This window comes from Branchiostoma lanceolatum, chromosome 17 (genome assembly GCF_035083965.1).
Source record: "Branchiostoma lanceolatum isolate klBraLanc5 chromosome 17, klBraLanc5.hap2, whole genome shotgun sequence".
Classification (NCBI taxonomy): Eukaryota; Metazoa; Chordata; class Leptocardii; order Amphioxiformes; family Branchiostomatidae; genus Branchiostoma; species Branchiostoma lanceolatum.
This window is the reverse complement of record NC_089738.1, coordinates 19,429,854-19,456,847: the sequence shown is the minus strand read 5'-3', so window position 1 is coordinate 19,456,847 and position 26,994 is coordinate 19,429,854. Positions and strand designations below refer to the sequence as shown.

Genomic DNA, 26,994 nt, shown 5'->3' with positions numbered 1-26,994 from the left:
TGGATGTATTAGTTTGTTCATATTTTATCCGAAGAATTTGGAATTGTACCTTAAACTGATGTTCACTTCCAAATGAGATGTTACAAGAAATGTCAAAATTAAGGGGAGGAATGAATGCACACCGACAACGACACACCTTTCTTGAATTCGCTATACATATAGGTAAGATTTTGATTAATAACACGAAAAGATACCAAAACATTTAAATTCAAGCCTTGATTTTGTATTTTGTCTTCATCTACGGATAATTTAGCTGTTTAAAGACCATATTTTGTGAATAGTTTGCGAGTATTTTTCGGTAATGAATGGTATTCATACCTCCCGTTAAGGGGTCCCGTTTATTGTGGTATCAGCTGATCTCCATCCCGGCGCGCTGAATCCAGCGGTGACCAGTTCCAAAAGCCGGCTGAACAGCGAAGGTGCAGAAAAAACGACTACAAACCACGGTAAGACGGGCGCTTGCGATCTTGTAGAAAGATTAGAACGTGTGAAATATTGTAAGAGAAATCTGTGTCGAGTCGTGCACAGTTATAACGTTGCGTACGGTCGTGATTTGTCACCGTTATTGTATAATAAACAACAACAATATTTGAGTAAGGCTTCGATGTTGCATGGAAATCTGTTGTGGTTTTCTCACCTCTTTACCTATTCTGTAATAGTTATGGTTACAGGTCACAATTTGTTGAATGTTTTGTAAAACATAAAGCACACAAATTTAAACGTATGAATACATTATAACGGTACCTATTCATTCCTAGGGACAGCTTTATTTACAATTCTTGTGATACAATGTCTTGTTACACCTACTGAAAAATCGACTAGAATATCTAGACGAAAAAGTAGTTCCTTGTTGGTTTCAGCAATATTACTTAAGGACATGGAAGGGTTTGAGACATTGTTTGCCAATATTTACATTTACTATAGGGACGGTTCATTATAGAAACCTCAGGGGAGTGAGATCTTTTCCATGAGAAGTATTGAAGGACAACACTATGCATTTTGTACCTGGAATTGAAAGGAAAATATAAAACTGTTGAGAAACAACTTTTAATGGCGGACGACATTTAATGCTATTCAGGAGGATCCTTGCTCGATTCAGGAAGGCACTAGCAACCCTTTACCCAGGCCAGAATTTCTGCCAACATCATTGATTTGCTGGTACTGTAGGTCAAATCAAAATAGCTTGCCTACGCCTTATAGAAAAGGGCACGCAGGCCCCCTTGGATAACTTGATGAATATGGGCAGCCTACAACATTCCAGTCTGTACCTGCTGACTTCTGGTGTGTCTATTACTGTAAATGCATTTACGTTCGCGTGGTTTTTATTTCGCGGTAGGGAGAGAATGAGGTGTTCGCTGTGGTTTTTATATAAGTTCTCATTTGAAACAATAGTAGTTCTTATAACTACTGCTACAGTCATAGGTGGGCAAAACGTTTTGTGGTGATTTGAAGTTCGCGCTGAAACCGCAAACATTTATGCTTTTACAGTAACACGTTTTGTGCACAAGTAGGCCATACCAAGTTATTTCCTTGGTTCTCGGACATTTCAAATAAAATTTGAGCAAGACTCTGACTACATGAACTTGTACACTCCCTAAAACTAAAAGTTTGTAAAACCTTCCCTCCGTTGATCTTTCAGTGCATCATTTTTTTTATCCGAGAACCAACAAATTAGATCGGTGTGGCCTACATGTACAGCTAGCCTCCTTTCCAGGCTTTCTGTCCGGCGCTGCCATTATAGTTTTGTTGGGTGGGGAGCGCTGATTCTAAAATCGGGACCCCCCCCCCCCCCCCCCAAAAAAAAGAAATAAATAAATAATGCCTATTGCCGCAGCAGGACAGAAAACTAGCTAAAAAGGTGGCTAGCCTGTAACACTGAATTTTTCCCTTGCAAGAGCTGTTATCTAGATATGAGCACGCATTTAGACTTACTGTTTACCAAAGTTGTTAACCCATGCTACCTGTTGTTTGCGTAAGTAGGAGTCTCTCTATTGTAGAGGAGTTTAAAATACTTGTGCGTGTTGACTGTGTCCAACTTATCCTGAGATTGTTGACCATGTTAAGGGGCAATTGTTTGATAATGATAGCGTTGGTAGCATGTTGGAAACTGTATATTTTACACTGCTGCAGTATTTACCATTGCAGACTCTGGTGTATTGAGTTGCATCATCGTCATTCTGGCTTGAGATGCTAAACTAAGGCAGATTTTCTGTTTTAGGCCTTGCCAATGTAATTTGTTGGTTTTCGTATTAAAAAGAAGATAACGTTGAACAAAAAATCTGGAGGAAATGAATGAGGTTATGTTGACTTATCTAAAGTGAGGTGAGTAGTGTGAGTTTCAAATATTTGTCTGGTTTTGTACTCAAAGAGTCAAACAAAAGATTGTTTGACGTCGGTGAATTGGTCACGTTTGTGGTGGGTTCTAACAGATGAACTTTCTCCCACAGTCCCAGTGTAATAACTGCTAACTCAGTAAGCTGGATTTTGAATTTCGAGCTCAGTACTGCAAACTGTTAATTTAAGGTTTTTGTATAAAACTAACAACTAGAAAGATTTATTTTCGGTTCAACTTCTTGAAAATTCAAATCCCGTTAGTAAAGCATTTTGCAAACTTTGCCTTGATCAGTAGATTTCATTATGTTATATTTTTGATAGTTACTAAAGCCCCCCTCTCACTGGACCCGCGGCACGCTGGCGTCGTCGCTGCGTTCTGAACTGAATTTTTGTTACCCTTGACTTTATAATGGGAGTATCATTCAAAACGTACAAGTATGACCAAAAAGACAACAAAACACGTTACAAAGATTCGTTTTTTGTCTATGAAACTTGTTGAGTGCTTTGTCAATTCGATCGACCGCACTGCGGCAGCGATGCCGCCAGCTTGCCGCGGGTCCAGTGAGAGGGGGCTTTACACCACCATTCATACTGTAGTGTCAGGCACAATTCTAATATTGCTTTTTTTTTTGGTCACCTGTAGACATGAAGGTTAATAGCGGTCATTGAACAGAGAAGGTAACTTTGACATTGACTTTGATACATGTCAAGGTTCAAAGCTGTTGTTTTCTGCTGTTCTCTTCTGAAGTGAAGGACTTTGCATATCGTAAAGTATCTCCTCCAAAGTGTTTGCATTCCGTGCTGCATCCATGGGGGGTTGTTTGACATTGATAAATTTCTCACGTTCGCTTTGGGACAATGAAGACATTTGCCAAGGTTGCTTGGTAGTTACTAGTTATACTATAAGTTATAGGATATAACTAGAGGAAAAGGTCAGACCATTATGTTTAAGGCAAAGTAAGGTTCTTGATACACAAAATTTAACTAAATAAATGGCATTTACTTGGCCGACTTTCAGAAAATTCTCTGCCCCTTTTCTGTAGGACGTAGGAATTAAGATTCACCGCAATTCGCAGGGAAAGCCTTTTTTAAATCTCAGTCTATGTCTATAGTTCATAATGTGATGGCCACATTTTGTGTGATTGACTTTAGCGTAATGCATTGTTAGGACGTGATGTGATTACGAATAAATTAGGTACCCATACATCCTTGCAAGCAGATATTTTAGAACTGCTGTCACAGTGGTTGATCATAGTGACCCTGACATACTTAGAGGGCCATTTTTCTTGCTGACACAATCATTTATCAAGGACTCTGTAAGCCCTTCATCCGTACAATCATCCATCGCAGAAACCTCCAGTAGGAGGCCACCACGCTCACAGTTACACTGTCTGGATCCTATTTCTGGCTGACACAAATATTAATCAACGATTCTGTGTTTCCTTTTTAGTTAGTACAGTATGCTCAATGATCAATCATTTAGGAACACTGATGTTTCTTAAAGGCTCCTGTACCAAGACACACAACAAGACCTGTCACTATGTCACTGTGTGTAGAGACAGGTCCCTGCTTGACAACATGATAAACAAAAGTCTGTTTATTGCAATGTTTGGATCACCTGGAAAAAAGGGACACCCATTTGTGAAATTGTCACCTCAAAGCTACTGAACCGTGACACCCCCCATTCTTGTGTGGACTGTTCCGGATAGGTTGAAATTTTGTTCGTTGTGGTCAGATATGGATGACTTCATTTCTATAGGAGGGGTGACAGCCTGCCTGCTTACGTGGTTGAAGGCCAGGTACTAGCCCCTTGCTTTGCCTGATTACGCCTTTCTACAATGTTGGTAGCATGGGCCTTATTTTTAGCCTCTAAACTAAAGGTAACGCTGTTATTCAAAAAAGGTTTTCGCTTTAAATATGTACAAGAGAAATTATTTCCTTCAGCTTTTAACTAATACAGACAGCAAAGTTTGAGTCTCCTTAATGATAATATTTTCGACGAAAATTTTGATGTTAAAAGGACCTTTTGGAAAGGTTTCAATGAAAGACACTTTCCTCTGGGTAGTGGAGCACCCTCAAGGATGGAAAGTTCTCAAAAGCCTTTATTTGTTAAAGACCCTGCCGCAGAAACCGACCAGGTAGACATTTTAAAGGGTGATGCAATACAGCCCGATGACATCACACACAGGCGTGGCCCCAGTCATCACCATGGTGATGCCACATCTGTGCCAAAGTGGGGGGAAGGAGAACTGGTTCCAACCAGTAAAATCCAGTCTTGACCGGTCCTGGGTAAGATGTTACAATAGATGTGACAGGAAAGGCCTATGACTCAGGGGTTTAGAGTGTTGGTATAAGGTAGCGTTACTAAATACTGGATTGCAAGGGAGTTGTGAAATCTCAGTTGTAGCAAACGGACTGGTCGTTGGGCTCAGTAAAAGTGAACAGGATCTGAGTTTCTTCTTCATGGACTGCCTTTAAAAAGTTTAAAGCAACTTTTGTTGGTAAGATTTTAACAGAATTCTGCTTTCAGTAGATAATATAATTAAATTGAATAAGAATTAATTCTGACAGAGGGAAAGTTGCGAATTGAAAGTTCCCTTTTCTGAAGGAAAGGTAAGTCCTACCCGGCTTCCTAAGTTCCTTCAGAAAAGTGATCTTTAATCTGAAGAATCACAACTTGTGCCTCAGCTTCAAACAGAAAAAGTCATTCATCTACATGTAGTAGAGATGAGTAGCTTTAGATTTGGACTGTTCCCTGGTTACTTTTAAAGACAATTCTCATTTTACATCTTCTTGTCTGTAAGGTTTAACAAGGGTAGATACCTTTAGCAAAAGAAAAATAATGCTTAGAATATTCAAATTCAAGTCTGGTTTGATTTAAACAAGGATTGACGAAGTAAACTTTAACATAAATTCTTTTGGAACAATGCATTTATATTGGAAGAAAATTATTCTGTCAGGAAAGAGCTTGAAAAGGTAAACCAAGTTCCCATTTGAGAACCAACAAATCAAATTGGTGGGGCCTTCACTTCATTCATATTCACCTGCAGTCTTTTCTGCATTTGATCCATATTATATTGATTCCGTGCAGCAGTAGTGCTATGTTTAGACGTCTCTGTGTAAAGTAGGCCGCTGTGCGCATGTTCTAATGGGGTAGGTAAAATGTGGGTTACTAATGGCTTTTAAGGGTCGTCCTGCCTGACCCAGCTTGTAAATTTTCAGAACTAGACCCATTGCTGTAGATTGTGAATGATTACATACTGTAGGGACCCCCCGCTCTTCATTAGTTTAACCTGCTTCCTGCTGCCTATATTATGTACAAAAGTCTACCTTAGCTGGCTAAAGGTTAAATTGTTTAAAACAAGGTTCAGAGTTTGATATAAAAAAAACTGGCTTAGGTAAAGTTTGGGATTAATCATTATATCTGAAGTGTGGGTTCATTGAAAAGGTTGGTCATTTTATTTGTGGAGGTGGTCCATGGAAGGGATTGACCATTTGATTTGTTGGCTGGGTTTACTGAAAGGGATTGATTCTTTGATCTGTGGGGTGGGTCTGTTGAAGGGGTTGAACATTTGACTTGTGGGGTGGGTCCATTGAAGGCCAGGGATTGATCAATTAATTTGTGGGGTGGGTCCATGGAAGGGATGGATCATTTGAATTGTATAAAGGGGTCGTTTGAAACAGGGACGAATTACTAACTATTGATGTATGGGGGGTTCAAGGAAGGGTAAAATTTTACTTATAAGTTTTATCTGAGAACCACATTGTACAGAAGTACATCGACGTGGCCTTGTAGGCTAGCATGTCACTGGACCCAGGCCTTTAGCTACACTTGGAGGGAATCCAGAATGGAGGTTGATGTATGATTGAAGAGTCTAGTGCGGAAGGCTGATTCATACAGACCTGCGGCACAGCACTATTATCGCTACGGTATATGTGACAGTATAGATTTCCTCCTCTATAATACATGTATGTCTGGCGTGGAATGCCAGACTCGTTTGATAACGGTTACAGATATAGAATGTGATGATGCTGGTACTAGTATGTAGTCCCTGGTATCCTTGGTGGAAATCTGGAATTTGGGCCATTAGAAATAAGGCATCCTTGCAGATTAAGTCAGATTCTGTCCAGTATGCTGTGGTCACACCAAATTATTTCCTTGGTAAATGCAAACCAAAATTCAAAGTAGAGATTTTTGTAAAGAAGTGAAGATGAAATCTGAGGGCTGGCTAAATTTTCAGACATTTTAAAAGTAGAACTCTTGAACATTTTGATTTTGAAATGAAATTTATCGAGAGGTCAAGTCAAGTTCAAGAATCAACTAGATCGACATTGGAAGGAGCTAATGCACGAACACGGCGGAAGCGAATAGATCAGTCCACAACAGGCGCTGCCTTCCTCGACTGAAGATGGTATAAAGGTATCTATAAAAAAGAATTGGAAGGAACTCTAGATCTGTGTACCACTTAGCTCTTCTTTCCCCAGTCCCTGATGAGATCGAATTGTGAATTAACAGTTTAACATACCGCCCTCTGCTCATTCTGCATTCTCCCCGCGGCCGCACCAACTTGATTTGTCGGTTCTGCATGGGAAGTGAGAAGTTCTGATTCATGCCCTGCGGCACAGCAGTACAGTAATGGATGTGGTGCATGCGGTGGTTGTAAATTTCCTTCACCATAATGGCTTGCATCGGAATGTCAGACTCGTTTGATAGATACACATCTAGAATGCAATGATTGGGCACTCTAGATCTAGTATGTAAGCCGTGTCCTTGGCGGACATCCAGAATTGGGCCATGATAGAAGATCATGTTGGTCCAACCCGTAGATTCCCTAGCCTGGAGCATTAGTGCTATCATGTATGCAGTGCATGTGGGATCGGAAATGTACTGCGAAATGACGGCATGGGATTTCATTGGTTTGACGCACTTGGAAATGCACAAGGGCGTGCTGTAACTGTGGTGTAATCTGTACTTGTGAAGCCTTGCTGTTACTGTTAGTCAGTACTGATCAAGGTGAGTACCAGCGCTAGCATTGCTCATCAATCGGTTATGGAGCAGCTGTTTTAATGGCCTTCATGTTTATCAGATTACGGACTCCATTTAGAATTTTCCGGCGGTTCATTTCACTGAATATGGACAAGGGCAGGGAGATTTTACTGCGTATATATTATGAGTCCAGTAAGCCACATTGTTAGTCTGTCCTCAATCTTAGTCTTGATGAGTTATAATGGTTATGCAGCAGCTGTTGTAAATGGCCTTCAGATTGATCAGAATGACTCCATAGAAATCTTAGCCGGTTCCTTGGACTGCATATGGACAAGGGTAGAGAGATTTCACCATGCATATATGACAACTATGAGTCCAGCAGCCTCATTGTTAGTCAGACAGTCACAGCTGCGACATGCATGGTGAGTTTCAGCTTCAGACCTCCAGCTCCGTTCGGTACTTTTACTGCAAGGTTGATTTGGTGTGATGGTTCGTGTACATGCATGATTGTATGACCTGACTGAGTCTGACTGTCTGAGTCTGGGATAGATTGTCTTGGATGAATAAGCTGAGATTTCACTGACTTTGCAAATTCCCTTATGGAACTCTTAGCTTTTACTTAATGAGATCTTAGTCTTTTACTAGTACTGAAAATGGATAAAGCCTATGTATCAAATTACCTATTAAAAGGCTGGTGTTTCTGAGTATTATATTATATATTCCCTTGGACGTTGTGACTCTGTTTCCGATGTGTTAGTATTGGTATGTCTTATGGTTGGTGAACAGAATTTTGTTTAAAAGCAATTATTTCAACCTTATAATAAGGATAATATTTTTTAATAAGCTGATGTGTTACACCAAAGGGTTGAGATAAACTGAATACGAGCTGATACAGATACCAAATACCAGAAATCATGATTTGACAGACACCTGAACTGTGTGTGTAGTTCTGATTCTTAACTCTCTTTCCTTTAATTTCCCTCACAGATTTCTTGATTGTTGGACCAAAGCCCAGAAGATGTGTTTCTCCACCTGCCTGACAGATCAGACGTCTTCAGTTTCCTGGACGGCCAGGAAAGAGTACAACACTCGCCACAAACTCAGCTGAACACTCTCAGTCTCGCCACCCCGTTAGAGGTCGGACTCTTCCATTTTCGCAATAATCTCTCGTCACCGTTGCCATGACGAAATCGTACAGTTTAAAGGTCGCGAACGCCCGCCTGGGCGGTTTCCCGCGACTTCTCCTACGCTGGAAGGCCAGCATCTACAAACTATTGTACAAAGAGATGGCGATTTTCGTCGGCTTGTATGTCTCGCTGAGCGTTACGTACCGTTTCGCCCTGAACGAACCCCAGAAGCGCATGTTCGAGAAGATCGCGATGTACTGCCACCAGTACTCTGACCTGATCCCGGTGTCGTTCCTGCTGGGGTTCTACGTGTCGATCATCTACGCGCGCTGGTGGAACCAGTACCTATCGCTGCCGTGGCCCGACCGGCTGGCGTCTCTGGTTGGCTGTGTAGTGCACGGTCCGGACGAACGCGGACGACTCATCCGGCGCACGATGGTGCGATACCTGAACCTGAGCGCTGTCATGGTGATGAGGGGCGTGTCCACGCTGGTGTACAAACGGTTTCCCACCATGACGCACATCATCGACGCAGGTAAGTTTCACACACAGGTAACATAAGCCAAGTATTAGCAAATTTTAAGTTCATTTTTGTTTGAAGAAATCATTCTGAAGCCAAGATCATCTTTAATATCCAACAGTGATTCCCTTGTGAGAGATTGTGTAACATACTATTAGGCTATAGTTGATGGGGTGAGAGATACACACAGATAAGTTGGTAAGAGCAATGGACATGGTGTTATGAACCCACTAAGAAAGACACATGTAAGACCAGTAGCATGCGTAGTCCAGTGGTTAGCGATCTTGCCTCTGGAACTAGAAGCCCCGGGTTCGATCCCGGCTGTGTCGCTCACCCGACATGCACGCTACCGTTAAAGGTCGCAGTCCTTGGGACGGGACGTTAAGCCGTGGTCCACTGTTCACTGTGCTTGTCGAAAAGAGCTAGGGGAATTTCCCCGGTACAATGAACCTGTAAATACTGTACATAGCGTCTGTCTTCTCTGTCACGACCAGTGGAAGAGTAGCTTATCTGTTCATTGAGTTAATTTGAGCTAAACTGGTTCGAGATCACTTTCCTTTCCTTTCCTTATTTAGTAATTGTAACCCCCCATCATGAGAGTGGAAAACACATGGTTTGTAGCATGGACATACTTTATGTAATTTTATGTACACTGTATAATTGTTAATTTTCTGGGGGTCACTTTCTTTTTGGGGGGGGGGGTACTACTATTTAGACTTTGAAAATATGCCTCGTAAGAACATGAAGAACATGTACTGTTTTATTTGGGAGATGAAAGTAAGATTTTACTTCAAACTGTCTAAAAAGCAGTTTTACTTCAAAATGAAGCAGTTTACAAGAAATACATGGAGATAATTTGCTGTGGTCTTGACAAATCTTCTTGTATTTCCCACCTGTCCAGGTTTCATGACCATAGCAGAGTGGAAGGAGTACGAGTCCCTGGAGTCTCCCCACAGCAAGTTCTGGGTGCCGCTCAACTGGTTCTGCAACCTCGCCAGCGAGGCACGGCAGGAGGGCCGCATCCGCGATGACTTCGCCTTCAAGGCGCTCATGGAGGTTTGTAGAAGTCTTGGACCTGTCAATCTCACCTCCATCCGTATCTTAGAACTTGTATTGAACTTGTGAGAAGATAACCTATGATTGTGTACCTTCTGACAGCAGAGAAATTCTACATAATTCTAGTAATCGATCCCGAGAATAAAGTTTATAGTCCAACATTGGCAGCAGCTGTAATGATTATAGCACTTTTTTTCAGCAGTCTAGAGCGTTGATTCAGGCCACGATCCATTTTTCCTTTCCTCCATCATGCTTGTTTTGCCGGCATGTTGTGTACAGCTATATCTTCTGTTCCATAGAAAAATACAAAATCAAACGGATCTCGCAAAGGCTCCCAATCCCAGGCTAAATGATCTGAACAGATCGGAGCATGACAAGTGGTAATAAAGCGAGCTTCCCTCTGCCGGATAAAGAAAGACGTAGACCCACGGAGTAAGTAATCCTCAAGGAGGATGGAAGCCGGTCGTAAGTTGCATCCATTTTTTGACTGTCTTTTGTGGCGCACCTTGTAACATTGTAGATCTTAAAGAAGAAGAAATCAGGTACCTAGGTATTGGTGGAAAAATATTATAAGCAGTAGTTCTTTTCTTAAGAACCTCAACATGAGGTGATGCAAGTTCTTAAGTTAAGTCTTGCTTTGCTAAAGACAGGATTGAAAGACGACTGACTTTAAGAAGTTGTACAGGTAAGATGGAATCTTGCATGGTCACATTATTTTTAACTAACCGATTTTGTTGTTGTTCACAAGGTTGCAGTGGAAGATTGTAGAATAAGTTGGCTAACTGTGCTTGAAGTTTTCTCACAAGTTTATGTGTTGGTTTCCATATCGATGCAGAAAAGTCCTGCTGTGTTGTGCATAACAAATTGTGCACAGTCATGTACTAACGACAAAATACCATTCTTCTGCAGGGCGGTTCAAGGGGGCAAAGACAAGCAGCACTGACAGAACAAGAGTGTTAAGAAAAAAAATCACAAAACAAATACTCAGAAAAATCCACCAATGCCTAGGTTTCCGTGGTGATTACTGAAATTTGCTAATTTTAGGGTTTGTGTGAGAAATGTGAGTTTTGATCGGTGTTGGCTGGTTGTGTTACAGGAAGTAAATATCTACAGAGGCTGTCTGGGCATGATCTACAGCTATGACTGGATCAGTGTGCCGCTGGTCTACACTCAGGTAAAACACTGGGATTGTTAAACACGCCTAATAACAGTTGCTCAAGCAACTGGATATGATTTTACAACTCGATATGATTCCAAAATAGTTGCTTGTAAATGAGAAAAAAAATTTATCTGTTATTTGGTGTGTCTTATGTTCAGTACAATATATATTTTGCAGGTGTTTTTTCCTCATTGTTTCCGTTAATCGTTTTTTTATTTGTTTTTGGATGATGTACAGGCGGATTGCATTGTAGCATGTAGCTGCACTGCATCACAGATTGGCAAAAGGAGCACTGTAGATGTTGCAGTCATTATAAAAAAAGGAAGAAAAAATGAAATTACATTTGAATACTGCTTAGGCCACACCAATTTTATTTCTTGATTAATGGAATTTTTTTTTAAATGGTAGATTGGAAAATCAACATGAAAACAGGATCTCACAGGAAAGTTTGTACTTTGGTGCACACAATTATATATTTCAGGGAGTGAACAGGGTCAGGTGCAAGTTTTCACCCCAACCTTCTGTTATAATGATGTCCTCATGCTAAGATTTAAAAAAGAAATCTGTTGACCAAGAAACTAAATTGGTGTGGCATCCATAAGATTTTGGCTAACCACTTGAATACACCTCCAGGTAGTAACAGTAGCCGTGTACACCTTCCTGCTGTCCTGTCTGATGGGGAGGCAGTACCTCGACCCGGAGCAGAAGTTAGAGGGTCACGACGTTGACCTGTACATGCCAGCCTTCACCCTGCTGCAGTTCTTCTTCTACATGGGGTGGCTCAAGGTGGGTCGGTTAAAGGGTTATTTGGGGTTAGGGGTTAGGACCAAGCTCAAGGTGGGTCGGTTAAAGGGTTATGTGGGGTTAGGGGTTAAAGGGTTTTGTGGGGTTAGGGCATAGGACCCAGCTCAAGGTGGGTCTGTTGGAGGGGTTAGGATCCTGTGCATGGGTATCTCAAGGTGGGTTTTAATGTCAGAGTGTTAGGCTAAGTGGGGTTAGGGGTTAGGACCCAACTGAAGGTGGGTTTGTTAGGGGGGTGGTTGGAGTCGGGTTAGCACCTGACCCAGGAATGACTCAAGGTGGGTGCGTGGGTAAGGAGGGGTTGGGTTAGGACCCAGCTCATGGTGGGTTAGTGAGATGGGTGGGGTTAGGATCAAGGTGGGTCGAGATGCACAGAAGCGAAAACATAGATAGCTAAATACTAAGAAAACCAAGGTCACATGGAATCAACTTGGAGAACATAGCAATATCTAACTGTTAAGAATTGAACCCCTTTTTGAATCCTAAACATTCATGTTTTCTCTTCTCCTCCAGGTTGCTGAGCAGCTGATCAACCCGTTTGGGGAGGACGACGATGACTTTGACAGTAACTGGTGCATTGACAGGAACCTACAGGTAACGATGTCAGCTGATCCTAATTTTCATAGAGTGAATTTACTAATAACAGATGGGTTTGGGTTGGCGTTAGGAAGGGCATCCAGACGTAAAAACTCTTGCTGCAAAAAAAGACTTGATGACGAGTGCTGGGGCTCCCCCATCCATGTGCAAGCACATCCAACCCTATATGATGGGGAATAAAAGACATTAGATTGGATAGAGAGAGAGAGAGAGAGAAAGAGAGTGTGTTAGACAGATATCCAATGAAACCAATTAATAGACAGAAATATGGCCAGATGCAAGCTTTCTTCCCTGTTTTCGGTTTTTGTCGTAATGTCTTTCAAATTTTTGTAGAAAAATTGTTGAAAAAACAAGAAAACAAATTGGTGTAGCCTCAATGCTGCACAGATAGCAGTGATTTGTATCATGTCAGATTAGTTTCCTGTTCAGTCTGATTACAGGTAGCAGGAGGCTCAGGTTGCGTCTGGTTATCTTCTCAGTGTCAGAGATCAGATGGGAAATCTTGCAGAGCTTGCATATTTCATGAGTTGAGGCCACTGCAATTACATCTGGCTGCTAGTTCATGTCTGTTGCCGATTGCCAACATTTGTAAAACTTTGTATTTCAATTTATAGTTCGTGGTTAAAAATCTGTTGATCGACAAATCTTGCTCTGGAAAATTAGTGAATGCTACTTGCATGAAACGTCTGACAGTTTCCAAAATCATATCCAGTTGCCTGAATAACTGATTTTGGCATATTTTATTATTAAATTACCTGGAAGTCTAGCTAAGCCTCTGTTGATGTATTTGTATACAGTGCACAGGGCTCGAAATAGTGGGTGCATGTGCACCTGTGTGCACCCAAAATTGGAGCTGTGCACCTAATTTTTGACTGTGGGTGCACTGGTGCACCTAGATATTTTTGTAGGCTACGGGGTAAAGGCACTATTGTACAATAAGCATACAGAATATTCTTGAAATGTAAGTATCAGAAATAGCAATATACTCTTGTTGTACTTTATTTGATGTATTACTTGTTTGAAATTTCAAGGTTAGCTATAGAATTACTGATTGAAGTTCTTAAGAGCGTTTTGCTGACATTCAAATTTATTCTATGTGGTCCACCCAATATTCTTTCTGTGCACCTATTTTTTGGGGTTGGGTGCACCTACTTCCAAAATTGAATTTCGAGCCCTGGTGCTGCAGCTATACAGAGCCGAATACATGGCTTTTTCCAAAAGAAACTAATGGGGACATTGGGAGGGAGTGAAGTGGCTGACATGGGGATGGTGTGGATTTCCCCCATCTATGGTGGGAAGTTTTAGAGAATTGTTACAAAATGAGGCATTATAAGGCTTCAAGAGGTCAAAATTACTGTCAGACAGTCCCAGTTGAAGACTGTGGCCAGATGTGACCTAGTAGCATCCTTGGTCAATTAGAATTCTATGCTTGTCAGAGGATCTGCTCCCCTGCAGGGTAAGGAGGCACATGGTCAGGGCATGGGGGTGTAGTGCCCTTGTTCTCTTCATCAGAAAAAACCTTGTCAAGGCTTGATTTATTTTACTGCAATCTGAGACCTGACATTGTATTCAAGTCCTGTAACGATGGACATTATCGAGTGATGAAAGAGACCATAATGCCGGAGAAAGAGTCCAACAGCTGTTATTTAATGATTCGTTCCAAGTACGTGAGGACGTTAAGATTCTTACAGTGCCATTTAGATAAGTCAGAAAAGCACATGAAGGATTATTTTATCAAAGTGCAAGGCATGATGTATAATACTGCAGCACGAAATCTGAACAGGTATTTATGCATTGTAGATTTGAACATCATTATCGAGAGTTAAAAGCATTGCGCACTGCAGCAAGGAGAATTGGATTTGCTCCATGTAGCCGGAGTCCTGAAGATGATGCAGCTAGATGTGGTAGTCACGCTGTGTGGGTTTGCATTTCATTATAGAGAGCGGAAATAGGCTGCAGCACTGAACAAAGAGTACCACCCCTGAAGATTCAAGCTGGAACCCTCTGTATTTGTTCATTTACTATCAGCAAAATTTGCCCCTTAAAATTCAGAAAATACTGTTTTAAAGGGTCAAGATTTCAAAATTCTCCAGGGGGAGCATGTCGCACTACCAGCCAAATATATGTCGGGAGGGCGTTGTCCCACCATCAAGCTAAAACCCCTCTGTATTTCTTTCTACAAGTAGAGATGTCATTAACCTTAGTTAGCTTAGTCTCTTCCAGCATAATTTGTCCCTCAAAATGCAGGAAATAGCATCAGTTCTCAAAGGATTTAGATGTCTAAATTTTCCGGACACCAATAATATTGTCGTGCTCAACAAAGTGAACATTTCTTCTTGAGATTGAATATCTCTCCCCTTATTAAAAATTTCCTGCTGCCGCCTCTGACTCTGAGTACTGAACAAAGAGTACCACTTTAGTTAGATTCATTCAAAGTACATCATGTCGTATCATTATGATTCTACAGTGACATTTAGCTCAGTTGGGGATGTATATAAAGACTGGCTTTTTCTGGAACATCTAAGTCAAGATCGGTGATATCGCACTGTAAGCCAGACACTGTATTTATGTTGTGTAACTTTGCACATCATCATTCCATGCTGTAAGAGGCCCCGGTGCAGAAAAGAGTAGGATGTTCGGTCCATTCCATATATAAATGAGGTTGTTAAAAGATTCTATAGATGGAACCTAGACATCGTATTCACGTTGTGTAACTTTGCACAATCATTTATTATTGGATTCTGAAACAGGCAACAGTGCTGGCATGAGTTGGCCGTTGAATTCGTTCCATGTACGTAGGGTCATTAAGGTTCCACAGTGCCTTACAGCTTGGTCATAAAATCAAAAAGTATTTCTTGCTTGGAACAAAGCCCATTTGGCATGATCAATAGTAAAGCTCTAAAACTGGACACTGCATGTTAATGTGTAGCTTTAAAAATCTTTGAAGAGAGTTGAAAGATAGAGCAGGACGATTTCCATATATATATTAAGGTCGTTGTGCTGCAAGAGGACATTGAACCAATTCCATTTATATGACTCATGAGGTTGTTAAAGATTCTAGGACAGTCATGATATTCAAGTTGCCAAAGTTGAAAGCATCACTGTCGGAAGCTAAAAGAGACTGCAGTATTGAAAGAGTAGGACCTTAGATTAGTCCCAAGTACACTTGAGGTCGTTAAAAATTCTTCGACACAGCATTCAAGTTGTGTAACTTTGCACATCATTATCGAAAGCTCAAAGAGGCCGCAGTGCTGAAAAGAATGGTACATTGGATCCATTCCATGCATGAGGTCGTTACGATTCTGTCTAAAACCTGACATGATATTTGAGTTGTGACATTGAATGTTGAAAGAGGCCGCAGTGCTGAAAAAAGTGGTACATTGGATCCATACCATGCCCATGAGGTTGTTACGATTCTGTCTAAAACCTGACATGATATTTGAGTTGTGACACTTTGCAGACGTTCATTGAATGTTGAAAGAGGCCACAGTGCTGAAAAGAGTGGTACATTGGATGCATTCCATGCCCATGAGGTCGCTATTAGGATTCTGCACGGCCAGTTCCCTACGTCAGAGGAGCACATAAAGGGCTGTTTTATGGCACATCGATGGCTCGAGAGCTCGTAGCAGTGAGCCGTCCTGTAATCTGTATGCAGGCCAAGACTGTTAGTGGCACTGTGCCTGCTCACTTATAGCTCTGGGTTTTTTTCCTATATCTGCATTTTCATTCAACATGTCATTGCTACAGGAATTTGATTGTGAGGATATTAATGGTAGCATTGATTTTGAGCCTGTTCTCTTTCTCCCACCCCCTCACACAATCTTTGACAGAAAACTAGTATGCCATGAATACAAAGTGCCATAAGTCGACACAAACTAGTTCTGATTTTTGAGAAATGAACTTGTCTCCAAAGGTCTTATCAAAAACATTTTTTTCCACAAAAATTCTTCAATATCTTTCTGAAGCTGTTGCAAAATGAAAATACTGTTCATCTATCAAATCAACTTTTGTTCTTAATAAAGATACCCTTAATCAAGTCATTAAGATGAAAACTGCAGTAGTTCTTTTGAATGTGGCTTAAGACATAAAGGATTCCCTGCTAAATAACACTGCAGTATCGGACAGGCCCTTTGCATCCGTGACCCAAATAATAGTCCTTATATAAAAGATGAAGATTAACAATAAAGCTATGATGAACAAGATACCATAAGGGGGGACCATCACCAGATTTCTATTCCAAGCACCGCTAATAAAGCCATCATGCTGTAAACTGTTACTCCAAGCAATCAGAGCAATGGATTCATTTAGATGCGGCATAATAAATAAGCAATCGCCGCTAAATTAGACCAGAGCTGGCAGCTTCAGATCCACGCCTGACCCAAATAAGTGGCATTACCGAAGTAACAATGGACAAGATAAGACTCCGGCTGATGAATTATGAGCTAAAATTGTGCAGATTGCCACATAAAAGGAGACTGCGATGGCAGAAACTCCATTTAGGGGTCTTACGGTCGGGTCCCACGTGCCCTATCTGTCGGTGTCAGTCTGACGCTACTGCGGATGACTGCGCAGCGCATCAGGATCGAGTGATGCCAGAAATATCAGTGTTGCCATGGGCCTGGCTAGCCTTGTTAACATGCAGTACTGGTATTTACAGTCAGCAGGGGCTGGATAACCTTGTTACATGTAGACCTAAGTCTTCCACTGTAGTACCGGTAACAGTCGACAGAGTTTGAATAGCCGTGTTACATCTTGTCTTTTAGTGTTTCATGCTAAGCTCTGAGGAATGTTGGCGAGATGCATAGATCAAAGATTTAAGATAGACTTTAAGATAGATTTATGAATTTTGAAAATAATATAGCCAAATGTGCGGTAATTCATTTTCTAGTCTTTCTAAAAATCTAGAAAGAGAAAGATATGGAAACAGAGGGCGATGGTAAAGGTTGTATCTGGACCCCTCAGACTTTGTTTTTAGTGTTGATCCCTTAGAATAGCAACATTGTTTTCTTCCCACATTGTTTATGTTTATTGTTTTATGACAGATTTTCTTATTCGCCATTGACAATGTTTGATGGTAAACCTTACTCTGGAGAAGGACTTGCACTGGAACCAGCCGGACCCAAATTGATTGTTGTTTATTGTTGTTGTTTAATGCTGTTATCTATTGTTTACGACAGATCTCGTACCTGGCTGTTGACGACATGTACCTGTCCCACCCTCCCCTGGAGAAGGATATCTACTGGAACCAGCCGGACCCGGACCTGCCCTACACACAGGCGGCCCTCAGCAGCAGGACCACGCCCTTCCTAGGGTCCACCTTCGAACTCAGGTACGAGATGTCTCCCCTGACATCAGTGTAACTTTTCGGTGGCGTTATGAGTATCAAACATGGCAGCCAATGGCCATCAGGTGGCTAGGCTAGAAGACACGAGATTGAAAGGTCACGAGTTTGATTCCTGGCTAGACTGTCCTCAATCCACTCAGTTGTAAAATGGGTACCAATCTTCAATCAATCGTAATAAAAGGCTGTGGAATTGAGAGGGGTGGGCTCTGTCATCAATACCATGCACCAGCCCACTGCCCCTACAGCCTCAAAAAAGGCTATGGGACCTTTTGTAGAGTATCAAAATGGATCACAAGAATGCAAGTTGCAAGACAAGTTTGCAGCACTAGGTCCCTTTTGTTCTTGGCACCGTGTCGTTCATACCGATTCCATTTAGACTCTTCCCGTCTGACAACATTCCCTATCTTCTTGGGGGTGTTGTAAATTAGATCTTTAGCAAGTAGAAGTCACAGGAAAAGGTTGCAGCACTTCATTGTTGTAGTTTTGGCCACTGTTTCATTCAATTCCATATTTCATTCAATTCATAACCCTTGCAATTCAGATTCTGACAACCTCCCTGTTCTCTCCTCAGACTGAACAAAGACGACATGGAGTTCACCCACCTGCCGACGGTGGAGGAGTCCGCCAGCAGCACCGACAACCCTCCCAAGTACTCCGCCAAGTTCCGCTCGCACGCGCTGGGCCCAAACTCCGCCCTCTCCCACGCAAGCTCCACCTTCTCCCTGAAGAGCTCCGCCCCCGGGACCCCCGGGCAGCCGTTCACCGCTCCCCCGGGGGTGAAGCGCATGGACAGCATCATCACCCCCTGCTCCACCGCCACCAACAGTCTCAAGCGCAACTTCACGATGCGCAAACACCCGCACCACGCCGACAGCTACACCGAGCTGCGCGCCATGACGCAGATGCACCGCGTCGATTCTCAGGACTCGCTCGTTCCTTCCGAAGACCACCCGGAGCACGAGACCGGAGAAAAGGAGCAGGTCAGCCGGTCTCCTTCCGATCCCGGAAACCCCTGTCTTAGCCTCAACAACTGTCTTAAAGGGAAGAAACTTCTACAAGCCGGTGAGGCGGAGAGCCACGGGACTAACATCCCGGTTTTCTTCAGCTCGACGCCGTTGCCGCGTAAGCAGATGTCGCGGTCTGTGTCGGAGTTAGCGGCGGAGGGCGCGCTTCTGGGCAGCAAGCTTGGCATGAACTTTCACGAGAGTCTAGACGAGGGGATGTCGAGCATGACGAAGCTGGGGCCCGGTAACGACCTGCTCTGCTCGTCAGACTACTTCTCTAACGAGAAGCTCAGGGGGAACAAGTCCTCCGCGAGCCTGGAGGAAAAGGACAAATCTTCGTCCACGGACGAGACCAAAGAAGGCGGCGAGAAACCGTCACGGTTTACAGTGAGACGGCCGTCGGACACGCCTCCCCTGAGGCCCAAGGGGCTGACGGCGTACCTGTTTGATGATGATGATGTAGACGAGGGTCTGTACAGCGCCACCAACAGTGCCTACAGCACGGTGAACAGCGTGCACGACGTGGTCAGAATCGAGGTGCACCCCGTCCTGCCCGAGGACGAAGATGCCGCCTCTGGTCAGGAGCTGCAGGACAACAACAACGGCGACGCCGCGTCGCCTCCGGACGTGGTCGTGGTCAACATTGAAGATGAGGAGAACGGCAACAGTCCTGAAGTGGAGGTGGAGCTACCTCGCCTCACCTCCGTGTGAGAGAACTTCCGTGCAATTCAAGTTAAAAGAGTAAAAGAAAAAGACTTCTTTGATTTAACTTATTGTGCAAAGTTTAGGCATCAGAACTGGTGTGTCATGATTTGTGCAGTTGATGATGAATTCTTAGCAAAGGAGGAAAAACACAAACGTTGTCAAAACGTCATTGACTTTAATGCAAACATGACGGAAGAGCATTCGATGATGATCACAAGTTGTATGTTTTGAGACTTGGTAATGACATTCATGTACGTGCAGGCCACATTGTGGTGATGTTGAGATGTTTCCAGGGCTCGAAATTCAGTTTCGGGAATAGGTGCACTGGTGCACCCAACCTAAAAAATTGGGTGCACCAAAAAATTTTTGGGTGCACCACATAAAATAAAGTAGAATGTAACTATTGTAAGCAAAACCTAATGACAAACCTTACTGTTCCTCTTCATGCACTTTTGGCACCCGATCTCGGCACGCAGTTTTGAAGCTTTCAAAATCGAAATTAACTCAAATTCTAACATCAAAATCTTAAACAAGTACTACAACAAAGATTTTATTATTTTCTTACACTTAGATGTCAAGAATATGCTGTCTACTAGTGTGCAGTGATACCTTTACACATTAAACCGTACGAAAATATTTGGGTGCACCAGTGCACCCACAGTAAAAAATTAGGTGCACAGCTCCAAAATTGGGTGCACTGGGTGCACATGCACCCAGTATTTCGAGCCCTGGATGTTTCAGACTTGTCTTTTTTATGTATCTTGGTTCTCTGGAGAGCCATATGTTCATACATGTACAATTTGCCTTCCGGACTACATCTGAATGATTTTGCAAAATGTTTGATCAATCACAGAAAGAATGAGGCGGCCCAAGCCAACAAAAAAGGTGCTGTATAATTTATGAAAGCTTGTCCGACAGCTATGTACTTTGTATAGGCTATATCTCGAACCCTAAGAGGGCGACTAAGTCAGTGTACATAATGTGAAAGTGCCATCAAAGTGTCTGATACTGCAGCTAGCCTGCAGGACCGCTGAAAGCCATGGGGAAGAAGAAAGTTATACAAAACGTAGTTCTGTTCCAGATGTTAATGTCCCTACGTGCAATCACAAACATATCTTATTGTGTAAATAAGACATGACTGAGTGAGTGAGATGCTGCAACAAAAGACAGAGACAGTACACAATTCTTAAAAAGGCAAATACCAAAATCCACATGATGTAGACATACAATTAACAGCTGATGAAAAAAATCGGACAAGACCCAGAAAAAGAAAAGCCACGAAACTCGCAAAGCTCACAATCGTACAGGTTTCTTTCAAGACGAACATGGTTTGTTCTTTATCTCTGAAACTTTTCGGTTTACAAGAAATACCCATAGCTAGGACTTGAAGTGAGAGCTGGGTTAATGACTTAACAATGTTGTCAGTGTCAAGTGCAAGGTCCTGCCATATGTGTTGTGGCAAGTTGTGCAAATGTTGAACATGAAAGTTGTCATGGAAATATGATTTTCTTACAACGACGTTTGAAACGTCAAGGATATACTCTTTCTCTATGAGAACGTTACAGAGAAGACTATATTTTTCACCATATGCATACATGTATGTCAAAGCGACCAAATCGTGACACGGTGTGTCAGTTATATTGTGTATTTTGGTTACACAGGGGTATCAAAGTGTTGCACAACTTTGTTATATGAGTGTTTTCACATTCGGTAGAAATACATATTACTTTGTCCTTCAATATATATGAGAACATTGGAAATACTAGTAATCTACATATATTAAGTAATTCTATTCATTATTATATGTAATAGCTTATGAGATGATTGTACATAAGAATTATGCACTAATATTTATTTCTTATTATTTTAGATTATCACTTATGATTTACATTATATATAAAACCAGTAGAATTGATATGAATGCTTAGTAAGCTTGACATAGACTAGATTATTGTTTATTTCACCTTTTTCACAAAACCATATACCTCTGATCTCTGATTTGATCCAGGAATGATTTCTGTACACTTAAGACTATACTTTTGGTTAATATATGGGACTTGACAATCATCTGAACAAAATAGATGAAATGTTTATGTATTCTTTAATAGTATAGATAAAAACGGTGAATGTTGTTTTTGCTTTCAAAACTTTTGATTCTTTCTCAAAACTTTGAGGTACCTTTTTCACTACTTGTCCTGGAGTTTGATCACGATAACAGTAGAAAACTGAAGAACTTGTCAATGAGTAACGTCAGGCATGGGACTGCAGCATTTGATAATATTATTATGTAGTTGTAAGGGGAGGATCGTCGGTTGCAAATTGAGGTTACAAAACCTAGAAAGACAACGAAATCACAATTTTGTCTATTTGAAGAAAACGCAATAGCAAAAAAAAACGCAAAGCACTCCAAAAAAAAATGAAGAAAAAAGATGACTGGCGGCCCTCTGTTGTCAAACTTGTAGAAACTCCCGTCCTGAGAAGTCTGGAAAGGCGTCTTTAGAAATTACTAAATTCTGTTCGGGAGTCATACATGCCGCATTGTTACCAGGCTCCGTGCCATTTGTAAAGCTCCATATTATACATGTAGCTATTGTATGCCTTGCCTGGCCCATATGGATGAGGAGACCCTGTTCAGTGTCTGAATACGACCTGCACCGTACACCACTGTTGTGGTAGCGAACCCGAACTCCTGTACAGAAACTCTCCGCTGCTACCTGCCAATGTGTCTTCTGCAGCTTCTTCTACCCGTCTGTAAAGCTGAATGGAAATGTTCATTTGGCTTTGAGCCGTTTTTCATTCATGAGAAGCTCAAATCGGCCTGCAGGCCTCTTTTTATTAAGTTCATGTGGGAAGAGGTAAGGGTCGAACAAAATGTAAAACTGATACAGATTACATGGTCGAAGTTCGTTGGTTCATTCGTTGTTGTCGTTTTGTACTGATGGTGTGACCTTTGATGAATCTGATGCCGATGATTAAAGACAATGACAGCTTTATATAGTGTCTTTTGTCAGTTTTATGTTACCCTCTGGTTTTATCTGAAGGTAAATGCTCGTTCGGTGTCTGCCTGTACTGCACTGTTCTGATGCCGAGAATTATGGTATACATAAAGGCAGGCCGGGACAACCTTGCAAAGGAACTGTGCGAGATCTATCATCACTACATGTACATCTATGTATTTAATCTCTTGTGATGCTCTTGGGTAACAATTGTTTTTGTCACGATTTTACAAAAACGTCCATTAATACGAACAGAAATTACATCATTCTTCGGAGCAAGTTTATATCTAAAATTATACTTTTCAGACAATAATCTAGAAAAGGATAAATATGGCGATACTACATCTGGGATATGTTGTCCACATGGAAAATCTCTTTCAATCATTGGAAGATTTTCACAGCCACGCCAACTGTCGGGCGTCAGCCCTTCGCTGCTGAAATATGATATCCCCAGTATAGATCTGGCCAATGACATATTCATCACGTCATCACCAGGCTAATTCCCGGAGGCGGTGACCTTGGGAAGGACGTCCTTGGGCAGGTCTAAATTTACATCTATTACTTCCTATAACGTGATTATTAGTTATTTTGAGTTGGATCAGGTTTGGCGGCGCTCCTGTCGTAAAATCGAGTTTACTGTAGTAACGTGTCGTAAATCGGGTTAACTCCACGTAACAGGGTTTGCCGGCATCTTCCAGGAAATGACTGTGATTTTTATGAAAAAAAGAGATTTCCAATCATAATGATCAGCTAAATGGTTATTTGACGATATCCATGAGCTGCTATAATTAGAAATGCTTGGAAGATAGATTATTACAAATTTTCACCGCTAATACATTCATGCATCCACGAAGGGAAACACTGCTATGGACGTCACTTGATGAATTGAATTACGTGAAAGCCTGGTGAATATATTTACCTGGTAATGGTTGTCGACGTCATTAGCATTGTTTCTAGACTGTGTCACGTATTACTAAGTCATATGAAAGATAGACTGTTTGGGGAGGGGGGTCCTACAAACTTTTCAAGTCCAGTCTGTGTGGATTCCTGTCCTTTCACCAACCTAGCGGAGTAGAACATGAGTGCAGCTCGTCGCCTTCAGTACTTGATCGTGTGTTCCCGTTTATTAATCAACTTATGCCGTTCGCAAATAAGCGATACAAGCAGCCCCAGGTGGTCTCAATTTAACTTTTAAACCGATCGCGAGTACTTTTTTTTCTGCAGGACTTAACGATGCTACAGTAGATATACATTCTAACCAGTTCTATTTATAACCATCATTTCATATATTCTCAACACCCACGTCTCGTCACTTTGTACTGTAGCTGCCAAAACCTTTCCTAGCCAAAACCTTTCCAAGTCGATTAGGACCTCCCGAATCGCTGAAAGCCTCCGGATAACATTAGATGATGCAATAGGCTCCATGAACTGAAGAAAAACGAATGTCCGTAATCCGCCGCCGGCCCCGTAACGGCATTTTGAGCCACCTGGCTCCCTCCACGTCAGACGTGTACCATATATTCACACCGTGGTGATCTACCTTAATCCTTAGGATACACGGGCGGCCTGGTTAAAACGACAAGGAGCATTTATACTCAGTCTCTTCGTCTCCTGGTTAAATGAGGAAGGTTTTATCATGATAAGCCTAACGATGGGAGACAGGCCTTTGGTAAGCAAAAACTGGACATAGATACATGTACCTCAATCATCATATCTTGTCGCTCCACTGCTGTATCCACTGACGGGCAGTCTGGTTGGCCTCTCGTAGATCGTCGTCAGTGCATGTTGTGCCAAGTTCGCAGTTCTGTTGGAGGTGTTGTAGTTGTACCTCAATGTCTACTTCTTTATGACTTCACCCCAAGGCGATGAACGATTGTATTTTGGGTTTCTTTGTCCGTGTGGTATGTGTGTGTCTCTGTGAATCCCAATAATGCAATATACGAGCATCTTTGCCATGCATTCCAGTGGTGCTATTTTATATGTGACAGGGAGGGTCGCAAAGCATTGGAAAGTGTAGAATCTACCATCTTCGATTGCCTTGATAAAAAAAGAATGTTAGTGAAAGTGGATGCAGACAGAGTTAAGCCTGCGGTACTGGTTGGTTCACGGCGCGGACGGGAGGAGAAATGGCGGCGGTCTGCACTCAGCGCACCGGGCTACAGACGGCTGAATTATGCATCAGTGCGTCTGGGATGAGAGTAAATTCGTACATTTGTTATCCCAGCGTCTTAACGGTATCGGCCCCTGGTGTCGCCAAGATGGTTATGCTTTTTGGAGCGTGTGTCTATGTGTCTGAGTATCCGTGTGTGTCTGTGCGGGGGGGGGGGGGGAAATATTGAAAAAAGGGCATTTAACACGTCCAGATTATTCAACACTTTCCTTCTTTCACGAAAATCGGCATTTTCATGACATTTTCGTGCAAAACGTGCGGTGATACATGGACAGAACAGTCGAATTTCAACAGTTCGCGCCAAAAATACAATACTGGAAAAGGATACCGATGTTGCAAAACTGGAGTAAAAAATGAGCCAGGTCGCTACAGCTGCTCGGGGATTACACAAAGCGATGCTTCGCCCCTTGAGGTGAGATGTCTCAGCCCGTACGGAATCACGCCACTCTACTTCGCTCCGCTCCATTTGTTGAGCGACGTTACGCGGAAAGGTCGATAGGAACATTAGCTCCCCAGACGGTGTAATTGAACCGTGCAAACCGTACGTCAGGCGGAATCACTTTGATGTGTGACATCCCCTAGCGACACGGCACTGAATTGTCTAGATATGGTTCTCTTCTGCGGTTGACATTTTACGACTGGGTTGATCATCTTATGACAGTTTTATGCTGATTAAAAACGCTTTCGTTCATTTTGCCGTAGTCTTTTTAGGGCTCATCGCAACATGTTACATAGGCATCACAAAATCGGTTATATGTATTTGGCATATCACAGTGATTCCACATACATTAAATGGTTTGAAAACAGCTCTATTTTGCCGTGGATGCCTTGCGATATGGACGCTCTTTTTTCGACAATTTATGACGACTGTGACGTTTTCGATCGTTTTGCGGCAGCGTTACAGACGGCCTGATTTGCGATAGGGTGCTGCATGTTAACAGAACCATTGGCCTGTCGAAAAGAGCGACATTTCACTAGGACAAAACGGTCAAATCAATGCGCCGACGGACGTCATCCTTAAACCGAAGTAATGTGAGCTTATACATGGTAAGGATTGGCGGAGGTGCTACCGTTACCATGTGTCATTGTCAACCAACCGGGTGAGGGACATCTTTTTTCCGGAAACATTAAAAGCCCCAACGACACATTCGTGTTCTTACAGGTTAGAATGTACCAGTTGGCGACCCCCCTGGGATAGACGTTGCTGACAAAGAGACTGTCGTAGATCATTGTGCACGGTCCGTTCTATAACAGCTTCGCTGAAAATCGAAAGAAAATAATACCAGAAACTTTCGGCGCGTCTTGCTGCGGCTCGAACTGCGTTTCCGCGGCCCGGCATGTATGTAGAACGAATTGCAGGCTTAGAGCGTTAATGCCGCCATAGACATGCAGAACACGTGGAGACGGATGGAGGTGGTGTCGGCTGGGTTCAACCGGAGGACACGCGAACTGGGTCTGGCTGGGAGAATATCTGAAGTAGTATCGAATGAGTGAATAAGTGGTTGGATGGATGAATGAATACACGATCGAATGAATGAATGCACGATCGAATGAATGAAAGAATGCACGATTGATTCAATGAATGGATGGATGAATGAATGAATGAATTATGTGTAAAAGATGACAACTTCAATGTATATAAGAATATAATTTATCTTTTAAAAGCAGGATCGCTATACCACAAGTTAAGTGACATGGCATCCCCTTTGTAAATATGTCCACTTCAATGCTCTCCCATGGGAGGAATAAAGTACAAGAAGAAGAAGAAGAAGGAAACTTGCAGATCACGTAAAGACGGATTAGTGGCGGCATCAGAAAGAGGACAAGGGAAGTGGGTCTTGCAGGGACAGCCCTGTTAGTTGTATTGAATAAATGTATGAACGAGTGAACGAAAGAAATAAGAAATGAATAAATGGATGGAATTTGGAGAACGTATCAAGCATCATTTGGAGGTCCAGCCAATATGTGTTTCAAGACAAAGTATGATGCAAAAAATTCCAGCAAATAAGTGTAACTATGTAACCAGAAGCAAATATAGTGAGCTCCCATCTCCAGAGATTTTTGTTCTGATTTTTTTCAGCGATTCAGTGTCCAGTCTTTAGGAGACAATTTTATGACAAAATGATTCCGTATCCTACCCCTGCAGTTTCTGGCCAGGTTGACTCCGATAAAGATTGATTGATTGACGTGATCT

At 42.2% G+C, this 26,994-nt stretch overlaps 1 protein-coding gene across 3 annotated transcripts; it reads left to right on the top strand.

Moving 5' to 3' along the window:
• Window positions 1–321: 321 nt before the first annotated feature.
• Window positions 322–19,682, top strand: LOC136423450 (bestrophin-4-like). Of its 3 annotated transcripts, none has more exons than XM_066411592.1 (8): window positions 322–446; window positions 8,309–8,983; window positions 9,870–10,024; window positions 11,121–11,198; window positions 11,817–11,969; window positions 12,498–12,578; window positions 17,759–17,910; window positions 18,497–19,682. In XM_066411592.1, the coding sequence occupies exons 2-8, from the start codon at window positions 8,503–8,505 to the stop codon at window positions 19,638–19,640; spliced, it is 2,244 nt and encodes a 747-aa protein (XP_066267689.1). In that variant the 5' UTR covers window positions 322–446; window positions 8,309–8,502; the 3' UTR covers window positions 19,641–19,682. The 3 variants fall into 3 exon arrangements, with proteins under 3 accessions (XP_066267689.1, XP_066267690.1, XP_066267691.1); XM_066411593.1 differs by lacking the exon at window positions 322–446 and adding an exon at window positions 4,715–4,835; XM_066411594.1 differs by lacking the exon at window positions 322–446 and adding an exon at window positions 7,255–7,348.
• The last annotated feature ends 7,312 nt before the right edge of the window (window positions 19,683–26,994 follow it).